The sequence below is a fragment of the Echinops telfairi genome, unplaced genomic scaffold (genome assembly GCF_000313985.2).
Source record: "Echinops telfairi isolate 266 unplaced genomic scaffold, ASM31398v2 ScPeMD7_5;HRSCAF=22, whole genome shotgun sequence".
NCBI classification, from domain to species: Eukaryota; Metazoa; Chordata; class Mammalia; order Afrosoricida; family Tenrecidae; genus Echinops; species Echinops telfairi.
The window spans coordinates 5,194,297-5,207,892 of NW_022103901.1; the positions used below are offsets into that span (position 1 = coordinate 5,194,297).

General features: G+C 53.6%; 1 protein-coding gene across 1 annotated transcript in view; it reads left to right on the top strand.

The window, feature by feature from the left end:
* Positions 1–13,596, top strand: part of LOC101661820 (myosin-16) — a 59,415-nt gene that overhangs the window by 7,213 nt on the left and 38,606 nt on the right. The window contains exons 7-14 of the mRNA XM_004705558.2: positions 1,263–1,326; positions 1,731–1,829; positions 4,032–4,135; positions 5,209–5,347; positions 6,157–6,425; positions 8,134–8,304; positions 10,479–10,658; positions 12,637–12,763. Of these exons, the coding sequence (XP_004705615.1) occupies positions 1,263–1,326; positions 1,731–1,829; positions 4,032–4,135; positions 5,209–5,347; positions 6,157–6,425; positions 8,134–8,304; positions 10,479–10,658; positions 12,637–12,763 (1,153 nt within the window). The remainder of the gene's footprint in view (positions 1–1,262; positions 1,327–1,730; positions 1,830–4,031; positions 4,136–5,208; positions 5,348–6,156; positions 6,426–8,133; positions 8,305–10,478; positions 10,659–12,636; positions 12,764–13,596) is intronic.

The following is a 13,596-nucleotide window of genomic DNA, read 5'->3' on the forward strand; positions in this document are numbered from 1 at the left end:
CAAGGAGCAGAGGCAGAGACAGTGCTGAAATGGGAGTCCCAGAGGACTCTGTTCTGCCCCAGTCTCCTGCCAGACACCCCGTGGGTGGAACGCAGCCAGTTGACAAGGGGGTCTGGAGGATGGTGGAAAGGAGACACAGGTGGGCAGAGGGGGCACCGAGCTGAGGGCACACAGGTCCAGGCTCAGGTGAGAGAAAGACATGAGCCAGCTGTGGTCCAGTCAATCACATGTGTGCTAGAGTAGAACTGCTGACCACAGGGCTCTCAGAACTATATCGCCAGGCCTTTCTCTTGAGGCAGCTTTAGGTGGATTTGAACCACCAACCTTTTGGTCAGCAGCCTTGCACATTAACTATTTCTCCCCACCTAAGGCCAGCAGGTGGAGATACGTTGTTGTGTGGTATGTCATCAAGTTGAACAGGACTCGCGGGGACAAAGTAGAGTAGCCCCACGGTGCTTCGAGGTCGTTTCTCTTGTTTAGCAGCTGCTAGGTTTGAACCAGGAATTTGGAGTAGGGAAGAGACATTGTGGGGATTCTGGCAGGTCAGCCAAGCTGGGGTGGCGTGGGGCGCCACCGCATCCAACAGTCTCCAAGAGCAGTTGGTGGTTTTGAATTGCATTGGGCTGTCAAACGCAAGTTCAGCAGTTCGAAACCACCAGCTGCTCCTTGGAAGAAAGATGAGGCTTTCTATGCACTTAAAGAGTATCAGTCTCTCGGAAACTCCCAGGGGCAGTTCTACTAAGTCCTGTAGAGTGGCTATGAGTCAAAAGTGGCTTGATGGCAGTCAGTGAGCTTTTTCAATGTGTTAGGTTTGAACCACCGACCTTGCCCTCAGCAGCTAAGTGTTTGACCATGGCACTGAGGTTCTTGATTCCAAGGGAGAGAAACGGAACATTTCTTTCTAAGGCGACCCCACCCCACCCCAGCTTGGCTGGTCTGCCAGAATCCCCACAATGCCTCATCGCTACTCCAGATTCCAAAGGGTCCCAGCCGCCTACTGAGCGTGGTTCTCTCCGAAAAATGCCCCGAATCTACAGGTGACTGCACTGACTCTAGGTTTAGTTCTGAGGCCTGTCCGCCACCGTGTCTGGGAAATTCATGCATGGTTCACCCCCAGCTATAGTTGGCCCAGAGCTATCCCCACTCGCCTCCTCAGAATCCAGGGGCTGCTGCCCGTGAGCAAAAGGCACAGCAAAAGCTAGCCACAGAGCGCTTGCTCTAAAGTGACCCTAGACCCCGCTCACACCCTCTTCTGCGCGCAGGGCAAGTTCATCCGGATCCACTTTGGGACCACTGGCAAACTAGCTGGAGCTGACATCGAGAGCTGTAAGTCAGGGTGCTTGGGTGCTTGGGGAGAAGTCGTCCCGGCAGGACCAGCGACATCATGCCGGTGCACCAGCCATAAGAAAATGCAGGGTCCCTTGTTCAAAGGGCATTAAGCATGTCAGGGCCAGTTATTGTGAGGTTTGATACGTTTTTTGAGTTGCTGAAAATATAAACCCCACCCGATTCACAATGAAAGAGAGTCACCACGGTACCCAAGGGCCATGGGAGGGGGATTAAACCAAACGCAGGGTCCTCTGTACACAGGCCTGCTCCTCACCACTTCCCCCTCCCAGGGTGGAAGGAAGGGGCCCTCCATGGCTGGTGGTGCCCTGCACTCAGGCGGGGCGGGGGGCAGGGGCTGGGCTGGACTACATTCAGGGGCATCTCTGCTTGTTCTCTCGCAGACCTCTTAGAGAAATCTCGGGTCATCTCACAGCAGTCAGCTGAGCGGGGCTACCACATCTTCTACCAGATTCTCTCAAACAAGAAGCCGGAGCTCATCGGTAACCACCTTTGCGCCCACCCGCCCTGCCCCTTGGCTCACTGGTCCCCAAAGAGGAGGAGGGTCTCTGGGAACCCCGAGGGCGATAAGCTTTCTCTTGTGAGGCGGAACACCATTGCTGGCCACTGCACAGACTGGACTTTGGGAGGGGATTAGAGGCACCTGTGGCTCATGAAGGGATGTGGGCGTGGCAGGCCCGTGGTCCCTGGGCCTGATGCTCAGGGGGCAGCTGAGGCCAGTCTACCACCACAAGTAGCTCTGCCAGTGCTGGCAGGTGGATGTTGACTCACAGCTGTCAGGACAGAGTAGCACTGCCTCCCAGGTGACCTCGGCTGTGCACTTTATGAAAGTCGCTTCCTAGGTCTTTCTCCACAGGGTCACCGTGTAAGCCCCAACCACCAACCTCTGGCACTTAACCATCTGCACCACCAGGACTACCGTTCTTGCCTGTGAAGTAGCACCAGGCTCTCCCCTGAGTAGACACAGTGCCACGGGGTGCCCAGATCGACCAGCCACATGCACACGGCCGCTCCACTGGGTGCCCTTGTGCAGGGTCCACCATGCCCCACTGTCCATGGCAGAGCTGCCCGAGATAGGAAACAGGAAGAGGAAGAAAGACTCCGTCCACATACCTCCTAACCCAGCCCAAGACTGGGCCCTGGGATCCTGGACCCCTGGGCTTCCTTTGGTTGGACACAGGGTGCTGGCTGATTCAGGGGTGACCTTCTGAAATGGGGGAACTTCACGTACAAATTCAGGTTTCTTGCTTCTGTGTTTAGGAGTAGCAGAAAATCTGATTTCTCTGCGTGTGGCCTCCTCCGTGATATTGACCAGAACAGCTTGCTCATTAGTCAGGCACATGGGCTCTCCTGGTCACCACACTCCCCGCCAAGGCCTGTGGCCTCCCTGAAACCACAACACAGTGGCCACCATCTTCCTTCTTGACTCTGTTGTTGCTCTCAATTGTCCTCTAGTGGATTCTGACCCATGGTGGCCCAGGTGTGCACTGTAGAACTGATGTACACGACGCAGACTGCCCGGTCTGCCCTCTGAGGGGCCGGGGGGGATGTCTGTGGTGGGGGGTGTTGTTAGGTGCCATTAAGTCATCTCCGACCCCCAGCAACCCCATGTACAGCAGAAGGTAGCACCACCGGCCCTGCGCCAGTCCCATGATCCTTCTCAGGTTGGAGCCCGTTGCTGCAGCCATTGATCTTGTAGAGGCCCTTCCTCTTTCTCGCTGCCACTCTACCAAGCCCGAGGTCCTTCTCCGGGGTCTGTCCTGACAACATGTCCAAGTGTTTGAGACACCGGCTCAGAGGCCATCCTTGCCTCTAAGGAGCACTGGGGCTGCTCTTCTTCCAAAACCAATTTGTTTGTTCTTTTGGCAGTCTATGCTACTTTCAATAGCCTTCTTCAACACCATAAATCACAAGCATGGATTTTCCTTCTGTCTTCCTTATTCAGTGTCCAACTTTCACATGCCTGTGAGGTGATTGAGAATACCATAGCTTGAGTCAGGCACACCTTAGTCCTCAAAGTAACATCCTTGCTTTTCAACATTTTAAAGAGGCCTCGTGCTGCAGATTTACCCAATGCAATCCTTCGGTTGATCTCCGCTGCTGCTTCCATGGGTATTGCTTGTGGGTCCGAGCCAGACAAAATCCTTGACAATTTCCATCTTTTTTCCATTTATCATGGGCGGTGAGTCTTATCAGAGAGATGAGTGGAGGGGAGGATATGTTTTGTGCCCTTGACTCTTTCAAAAGTGGAAAAAACAAGTCAACAGAAAGGCCAACAAAGCCACCCATCTCAAGAGCTGTCAGCATGTGTGGTTCCTTGTGCAAAGGGACAACACTCCTGTGGGGGCCAAGTGTGAGTGACTGTCTTGCCTTTCATGGGAGATAAGAATTCATGCATTCCAGAAATATCCTACTGGGTGCCTACAAGATGCCAGCTACTGGGCCAAGTGACAGAGAGCACTGCCCAGTTGTTGGGGTCTTCTTGCCCCTCTTGTTCCTCATGTGACCGCGTCTGAGTCCCACTGCTACTCCAAGTCCCATTTCCGGTTGCCTTTGCCCCTGTAACCCCATGCACCCCACTCTAATGCCTGGCACCAGACAGTCACTTACAGGTGCTGGTAACAAGGAAGGAGTGACGGCCCACCTATACCTAGGCTGCTATACTGTTCATCTTCTCTTGGCAGAGAGTCTGCTGCTGGTCCCCAACCCCAAGCAGTACAACTGGGTGAGCCAGGGCGTCACCGTGGTGGATAACATGGACGATGGGGAGGAGCTGCAGATCACAGACGTAAGTGGTGGGGTTGGGGGGAAGTGGCGGCCAGTGATGGGAAGGTGATGGCCCTGGGCCATAGCCCTCAGCTTTGGCGTCCCCTCAGAGCATCCTGGATTCTTCCTCGGAGCTCTCTGGGGCTGTGGTGGTGGTGGTTAGGTGCCGCAGGGTTGGTTCTGGTTCATAGCAACCCCAAGTACGAGAGAATGAAGCACTGACCCAGCACCATGGTCACATTCACTGCTGTTTGAGCCCATGGTTGCAGCCACTGGGCAAATCCAAGGTCTTCCTCTTTTTCTGCTGGCCTCCCACTTCACCAAGAATGATGTCTTTTCCCAGATCCTGGTCCTGCCTGATGATGTGACCGAAGGATGGCTGAGGTGCTGTTTATCCCAAGCCCATTGTCATGAGCAGGGGCTCCACATGATGCTCATCCTCCCACCCCAGTTAGAAGTGGCCCTCCAGGCTCCTCAGCATCCAGGGCCACCCTGTCCCTTCTCTGACAGCACGGAGCCCTTCAGACCTAGATCTACTCCTCTAGGCCATTGTCTCTTCTTTGACAACAGACTTGATTCCTGAATCATCTGTGACACCCACCTCTCCCTCCAGCCCCTTTCAGCACGCCTTAGAAACACAGGTCGAAACTTGACACACCATTTTCATTTGACCCTTGTCCTTCTCATGGCCGTCGAGTCGATTCGGACTCACGGGGCCCCTGCAGGACAGAGTAGAACTGCCTCTGTGAGTGTCTGAGGCTGCAACTCCTTCCAGGAACACAAAGCCTCATCTTTCACCCACGGAGCAGCCTGTGGGTTCGCACCACCAACCTTGTGGTTGGCAGCCCAACACCACTGTGCCTTGTGACCACCCTCTTCTGCAGAATATTTTCGTAAATAACATGGATATTTTGCGGAGCATCTGGGTTGGACTCCATGGTGAAAAGCAAGCCTCCCCTGCTCAGGGTGGGACTGGGGTGGGGTGGGGTGGGGTGAGCTCTGGAGTCCATGCCCTGAGTGGCAGCCATGACCTCTGCTCTGTGGACCAGCAGCCAGGAGTCTTTCACTGTCCCTGTCTTCCCCATTGCCTCCAAGGTCGCTTTTGACGTGCTGGGGTTCACCGCTGAAGAGAAGATTGGCGTCTATAAGCTGACTGGGGGCATCATGCACTTCGGGAACATGAAGTTCAAGCAGAAGCCCCGAGAGGAGCAGGCAGAAGTGGACACCACCGAGGGTAGGTCTGGCTGCTCAGAGGGGAGGCAGCCGCCAACAGGGCTGCCCCAGGCTCTCGGTGTCTGTGCACATCCCAGCGAAGCGCCGTGTGTTCTCAGGCTGACGGGGAGCTGTACACCAAGGGCGCTCTGTGGCTGTGCAGACAGCAGTACTCACTGAGATGGTGATGACACAGACATGATTTTGGTTTCCGAATTAGTCTCTAAGAGCGGCCATGACAAAATGCTGCAAAATAGGTGGCTTTAAAAAACGGAAGTCTGCAGTGGTTATGCATTAGGCTGCTATCTTCAAGGTCAGCAGTTCAAAGCCACGAGGCATACCGTGGAAGAAAGACTGGGTTCCTGTAAAGATTTATAATCTCAGAAACCCACAGGGGCAGGTCTACCCTGTCCTGTAGGGTTGCTGTGGGTTGGCATCAGAATTTTTCCCTTTGTTTTCTCTCTTGTAAAACATCATTCAGGAGGGATCAGAATTAGGGCCCATCCTACCCCAGTATAATAATCTCCTCTGACTTAACTCATAACAAAAGAAAAACCTTATTCCCAAATAAGGTCACACTCTCAGGTACAGGAGTTAGGACCTCACAGTATGTTTTGGGAGGGACATACCTCCATCCATAACAGTTTCTACACCCTGGCCTTGAGCGAGCATGGAAACCACCTCAGAACCCCATTTCCTCGTTGGCAAAAATGGGTGTCCTCCAGCCTCCTCCTCACCACCCCTTAACTATAACAGATGGTGTGGGGGGGGGTCCCTCCTGGGTGACGCCATCTCCCTGTCCCCCATCTGCTCTTCCCCCTCCCTGCTCAGTGGCTGACAAAGTCGCCCATCTCATGGGTCTCAATTCCGGGGAACTCCAGAAGGGCATCACCCGGCCCCGGGTCAAAGTGGGCAACGAGTTTGTGCAGAAGGGCCAGAACATGGAGCAGTGCAACAACTCCATCGGGGCCCTGGGCAAGGCCGTCTACGACAAGATGTTCAAGTGGCTGGTGGTCAGGATCAACAAGACCCTGGACACCAAGATGCAGAGACAGTTCTTCATCGGGGTGCTGGACATCGCCGGCTTCGAGATCTTCGAGGTGAGCCCATTCTCAGCTGTGGTCTCTGCCTCTGGGAGGCCGTTCTCCCTTTGAAAACTACTTTTCAGCACGGTGTTCCTGCATCTCACTTCAGACCCGTGGCAGGCCGACCACAGCTTGTCTCTAGGTCTCTGACTTTGGGAGTCCAGAAGACCCAGTTTCCTTGCTGAGGGCAGCGGCTTAGGAATGATGGTGGAAACCAGTGGAGGAAACCAGTGGTGTTGCTGGAGCCAGGCTAGAGCACAAGCTCACAGGAACTGCTTGTCAGATTTTCAGGATGGTGAGACAGTGGGTGCAGTGTGGATAGCTTGCAATTGGCCGAGGTGTGAGTACTTACACCATGGAAATTGGCGCACACTACACATATGAACGTTGAGGGGTTCTTCATTTGTGTTAGAGAAAACTGGTTTGCTAGTATAACCTAGGTGACCTCTCCCTTCTTGCCCATAAAAATAAGTCTCAGATCTCATCATAAGACTGGTGGTGGGTCAGGAAGAGTTTACCTTTGTAATTTGCCAACCGACCGAGAGAAAGATGCGACTTTCTACTCTTGTAAAGATTTATAGTCCGGACACCGGCGGGGGCACTTCTTGGAGATGAGCCTGGGAGGGTCGCTGTGAGTCGGAATTGACTCGAGGGCAGTGAGTCGGGAGTTTGGACTTTGGCAAAAGCCGTGAGTAGGAGGTGGGGAGGCCTGGTTCTGGACACGGGCTGGTTATCAACGGGCTTGTAGTCTCTGTGAAGTGGCTGCCCTTCTCAGAACCTCAGTTGACACACCTGTCAACGAACAGTCTGAAAGAGAGGCTCTTTAAAGGTACGTTCAGCTCCACTGAGCTGTTCGGCCACCTGTGCGCTAGCCACAGGCAGATGTTTCCCAAAAGCCTCTTTTCTTTCGGGCTCTCCACGATGGAGTTGGCACTGCAGACAATTGGGTCGGTTCCTTTCTCAGGTAGAAGGAGCTTCAGAGGAAGTTCCCAGACTATAACCCCTTGGGTCCTGGGCAGGGGTGAGGCAGGGGTAGAAGAAGAGCAGCCTCAAGCCCACAGCCCCAGGTAGTGGAATAGACAGCCAGGCTTGGCATTTCAGCTCGGCTCCTTCCAGGCTGAGTGCCTCCATTTCCCTGTCTGTAAGTGGGGGCAATAACCATTCTTGCCCAGATCTAGAGGCATACGCAGCACAGGGCCGGGAACACAGCACACGCCCACGCCGGCCACCAAAGTGGTTGCAGCCACACCTCCCCTCTCACTCACTGACACCAGAGGCCTCAGCTTGGAGGGTCATTGGGGGAATGTTTCCTCTGAGTTTAAAATCAAAATGATAAAGGCTTGTCATACGTCTCGAAGCTCTTTATCCTTCCAACGAGGACGAGAAAAACTAGAGGGAGAGAGACATTGCCACCCAGTGACGATGACAGACAGAAGTCAGACTCCGGGGCAGGTGCTCACAGCACCTGAGTCACATCCCCATGGGCCTGGAAGTCCTCCCACAAGGACTTCTGCTAGCCACCTGGTGCTGAGTCCCAGCAACTCCATGTCCCCATGGTGCGCTTAAGGGGAAGGTCCAGAGAATGGCCTCTCCCAGGCCAGATTCGGGAGCACTGAGGGGTGGGTAGGGAGGCACATGGCACAGGAGGGCCTTCCCTGGCAGGGCCCTTCTCCCAAGAGCCCCGCGTCTGTGCTGACTGTCCTCCTCTGTCCTCCCCCCGCAGTTCAACAGCTTCGAGCAGCTGTGCATCAACTTCACCAACGAGAAGCTGCAGCAGTTCTTCAACCACCACATGTTCGTGCTGGAGCAGGAGGAGTACAAGCGCGAGGGCATCGAATGGGTCTTCATCGACTTTGGCCTTGACCTGCAGGCCTGCATCGACCTCCTGGAAAAGGTAACTTGCTTCTCCAGGGGGACTGGGAGGGGCCCTGAGCTGGGCACACCTAGGGGCGGATTGCACTGGAGCCGTGGGGGCAAGCCACATCTGGCCTCCAGGCAGTTAGCAGCGTGGCTGGCGAGCTCCTGTGGTCTTGCCCCTCGCGTCCCTTCTGTAAAATGGGGACAAGCGCCACTGCAGCAGCCACTGTTGTCTGAGCTTGTCTGCTTTCACTCAGTGAACCGTCACATGCGTCCTTATTGGGGTGGGGGGCGCTTTATTGAACAGGCATGCCCTGCTCTTGATTGCGCCTCCCTCCTCGGTGGCCCAGTGGGGATCGAACCCACCAGCCGCTCCACAGGAGAAGCTCTCTGCGTCTGTAAAGATTCACCATCTCAGAAGCCCCCAGAGGCAGTTCTACTCTGTCCCACAGGGTCACTGTGAGATGGAATCTAGTTGGTGGCAGTGGGTTGGTTTTTGGTTTTATTTTCTTCACTTGATCACACTTTCCAGGGATTACACTTTTCACAATCAGATGTCTGTGGCCACCCTGCATGGAGCACGCCTCTCAGCACCATGTTCGCAGCAGTGTGTGTGTCTCTGTGTCCCATCACCCCTTCTCGTGCTGACACTGCACACGCCCTAGGCCACAGTAGCATGTAAGACCCCAGTAAACACAGAACATAGCTTTTATCGGCACGGGGGAACCAAAAACATCCAAGTGGCTCACTTTAGGGTGACAAGTCTCCTTACTGCGGTGGCTGAAATCCCAGGGCAGCCTGTACCCATTTCACAGTTGGGGGATCCGGAGGCACAGAGAAGGGAAGCCACTTATCCATGCTCACATAGCTTGTGAGTGACAGACGCAGGTCATCCAATGGTTTTGCTCATACGCATGCCTTGTGGAATGCTTCACAGGCAGCCTAGTTCAAGACTCTGTATCTGATTTGATGTAGAAGGAGACCACTAGTGGGAGAGCTGAGAAAACGTGAACGAAGTCTGTTTGTAGTGTTGTGGCCATGTTCGTTTCCTGGCAGTCCTTGTTGTGTGGTGGCTAGGAGACCCAAAACCAAACTCAGTACCACTGAGTCGAGGCTGACACCTAGTGACCATATAGGACAGGGTAGAACTGCCCCTGTAACTCTTCATGGGTGGCTGGTGGTTTCAAAATGCTGACCTGATGACGAGCAGCCTAGCTCTACCCCACCGGGACTGTTGGCTAGGAGAGTGGCTAACATTTGGAGAAGCTGGTAAGGGCATGTGGGAATTCTCGGTGCTATTTGTGCAACATTTTTGCCAGCCTGAAATTATCGCAAGAGGAAAAATTAACAACGAAAAGAAAGGAAGGGTGTACCTTGTCTCCAAGGGGTGGCCTTGGGCCAGTCACAGGAGAATGGGTCATGGAAGCAGAAGAGGGCCACCCTTTGGGGACACTGAGGGTTCTCCCCTTGTCCCTGGGAACACAGTCTCCCAAACCAGCCACGTGCACAATGCCTCAGTGCATGTGCGCACACATACACACACAGTTAGCAAGGAGCCCTGGCATAATGGTTATGTGTTGGATTGCTAACTGCAAGATCAGCAGTTTTAAACCACTAACGGCTCCTCAGAACAAAAAGTGAGACTTTCTACTCCCATAAAGCACAGTAGCGACTGTTCTGCCCTGCCCTGTCGGGTCTCCATGGGTCAGCCTTGAGTCGATGGCCATGAATTTGAGTTTTTTGGTTCAGTTAGTGGAGCCTAGAACCTCCTTATGGGCCTCTGTGGTTAAGCTCGACCTTCTCCCAAAAGTCTCCTTTTTCAAATTCAGACCCTCCACGAGTGGGGGTATCTGAGTCCCTAACTTCATTGACAAACTCCCCTTTTTGGTCTAAGAAGAGACCTGACTTCCCTGTGGGGCTGGGAGCCAGCAACTCCACAATTCATCTTGGATTGGCCCGAGGCAAACTCTTGGGCCCCTCGGGCCTCAGCTTCCCTTTGAGGACTGATGGAGCTGGGGTACTTGACAAAGCCTAACTCCTCCCAAGTGCAGCGGGCTGCGGCACTTGCAGCAGAGCCAGGCACCCCTCACAGAGATCTGGGCCACCCAGTGTGTGTGCTGCACCCCTGCAGCCAAGCCAACACTCCGAGGTCTCTTTGGGGTCCTGCACCCTCCTCTGATGTCACCCCTCCTCCCCTCCCTTCCCTCCTAGCCCATGGGCATCTTCTCCATCTTGGAGGAACAGTGCGTCTTCCCCAAAGCCACGGATGCCACATTCAAGGCGGCCTTGTATGACAACCACCTGGGCAAGTCCAACAACTTCCTCAAACCCAAAGGCGGCAAGGGCAAGGGGCCCGAGGCCCACTTCGAGCTCGTCCACTATGCAGGCACCGTAAGTACCAACCTTCATGGCCCTCTGTGGCCACCGACTGCTGTCTATCCAATGCTACCACCGAGACTCATCCTGACAGGTGTTTGTAGAAACTTCTTGCTTCCAAGTTAGCACCGTGACCATACCACTGAGGGCACAGCTAAGGGGAGCTATTGGGGAGCGGTTGGTGGTCTGTGCTGTCTGACCTGGCCCTCCAGGGCCACATTTCCCCACTGACAGTTGAACCCCAGCCCTGGCCAGAAGTGACATCCCTTGCATAAAAGGGGGGACAATTGCATGAGCCCATTCATTATTCCCCGATGGAAGCATGCAGCTATCTAACAGCTTGTGGCCTCCAGAACTACAAGGTGACATCTGTGGAATGACTGTTTTCACTCGTGAGATATTTAGGGCTTGAGGAAGAGGGAAATTCAGTACAACAAAGACTCGGGCTCTAATGGAATAATGGATAAGGGAGGTGCCTGTCTTCCTTGGAATTTCAACAGTGGCGTGCACACGTACATCCCTGTTTCTACAACATGTGTTTAGTCGTCTGTGGGTTTAGCTTCAGAATGCAATAGCCTACGGCCAGAGCTGCAGAAAGCCACTGGGGCATCTGGGCACTGGGGCCAAGACTGTGTGACATTCTCAGCCATAGCAATACCAGTTACTCACAGGATGGATCTTCCTGATACCCTGAGCAAACGACAGGCCTAATTGCAGTTTCGCACCACTCTGCCCCACCCCTCCCCTCCCGACCCTGAAATGAAATGAGCTCTGTGTTTGTAGCAGTGGAACAGTACAGATCAGATGGGGGTCCCCACTTCCAAGAAGGCCCTAAACCAGGGGTAGGGGACCTTGTATCTGCCAAGGGCCATTTGGAGATTTATACCGTCATTCGTCATAGGCCATGCTGGTCAAACCTTTAGTTGACTCACCCCTAATGTGAGGGCTAGAGCTGCTTCTCTTTAGTGAGGCGTGTGGTGTTAGCTGGTATGGGTGATTTCGAGGGCCAGATGCCCGCCACCCCCCGGCTCTCTAAAATAAGGTCCTGGGATGTGACATGTCTGCTTTCCACATAGGAGATGGGACACTCAGAGGTGTCAGCAGCCGACTCCCTGCCTCCACTCCCTGTGCTGAGAGAGAAGGGCCTGACTGGCTCCTCCCTTCTTGTCCCTCCATATGACAAAATGGGCAACAGGAAGGTGTGGCTACCCAGTTAGTTACCTGGGCATAAGTAGACCCCAGTTCTGGATGGGCAACAGCCTACAGTGTTGTGAGCGGAGTGGTGGGCTCCTTGCCCAGACAGGAAGATGCCCCTTAAAGAATCCCTTATGTATCTCAGGAGTCCACAGGCTGGACACCTACAGCCAGAGCAGCACCTGGGAGGCCTGCATACTTTCATAGAGGAAGATCTAGGGGTCAAGGGGGGTCAGCTGCATCAGCAAATTAAGGCATGCAGCAAATGCAGACAGGTCGCAGCCCATGCGAGAGGAGCCTGCTTGCTGAGTCACACCCAGAGATGGGGTGGCCCGTGTAGGCCAGACAAAAGTGCAGACCAGAAGAGCCAGGTGTAGTGTCGGCACAGCCTGCCGACAGAGACGGGGATTCAGGAATATCCTAGGACACCTAGAAATTCATCACAATAAGAATTAAAACCTTAGAAAGAAAATGTTTTGAAAATGATGATGGCAACATATGCACTAATGTGATTAATACCATTGATGTATGGATTGTTGTAAGAGCTGGAAGAGCCTCCAGTAAAATGGTTTTTAAAAATAAAATTTAAAAAAAAAGAACACTTCTGAAAAACAATGATTTTTAAATAAAGGAATTAAAATAAATAAATACATTTTTTACAAAAATTGAAACCACAGGAGATGGGGCTCAAGTCCAAGGAGGCCAGAGCAGAGTAGAGCTGCAGGGGCAGGCAGAGCTGTAAGACTGGAAAGGGGAAGTCAGGTCCCGACGTTCACCCCTTGTGACTGCTCCCCTCCAGGTGGGCTACAACATCACAGGCTGGCTGGAGAAGAACAAAGACCCCCTGAATGAGACCGTGGTGGGTTTGTTCCAGAAATCGTCCATGGGGCTCCTGGGCATTCTCTTCAAAGAAGAGGAGGCACCAGGTATGCCTGCCCCTAGTGTGTCCAGTCCGCCCGTGCTCATGAGTGGCCCAAATGGAAAGAAAGAAAAACCACCCTTGCTCATCCTTGAGAGCAGAGCGGGCATTGGTCCCTGCAGACCACTTCTCCAGAGCTTCTGCCTCAAAATTCAACTCCCCTTCTTTCTACTCAATGTCAGCAGGCACCTGGGACTGTTGGACTGCCGTGGGAAATGTTAGGGGAAAGTAACTAACCTGCAGAAGTGCCCGGTCTAGCAGCGGGAATCTGCATGTACATATACATGCCCTGCCTAGTTCCAGAAGGAATTAAGATAACGTGAACTGACATCCACAAAGTCGTCCCCAACAAGGCTCTAGGAGTGCCAGGAAGAAGTAAATGCCTGGTTGCGAGAGGAGAGAGAGGACTGGGCTTTCAGCCCCCGGGCCACAAGGCTGTGGAGTAGCTAGAGGAGGTGGGCCATGGAGGATACTGTCATACAGGGCTATTGATACATCCCGGGAGCTTCCAACAGCAGAATCGGTCACTGGGTCTATATCACCTCTAGATGGAGGAAACGTGACCACAAAAATGCCTTTTCTGCTCTGGGATCTGTGTCTGACCCCTGCCTCCTGCCCACAGGAGCTGGCTGAGGGGGAGACTCTCCATGGAGATACAGCTCAGTGGGCATTGCTTGTACACCAGCTGCCATTGAATCAGTGTGTGTGTGTGTGTGTGTGTGTGTGTGTGTGTGTGTGTGTGTGTGTGGTTGAAGGGAGGACAAATAATGTAAATAAGACATGGTGGGTATTGGAGCGCCGTGCCTTTCTTCCAAGGTGCTTGTGGGTGGACACGAAGCA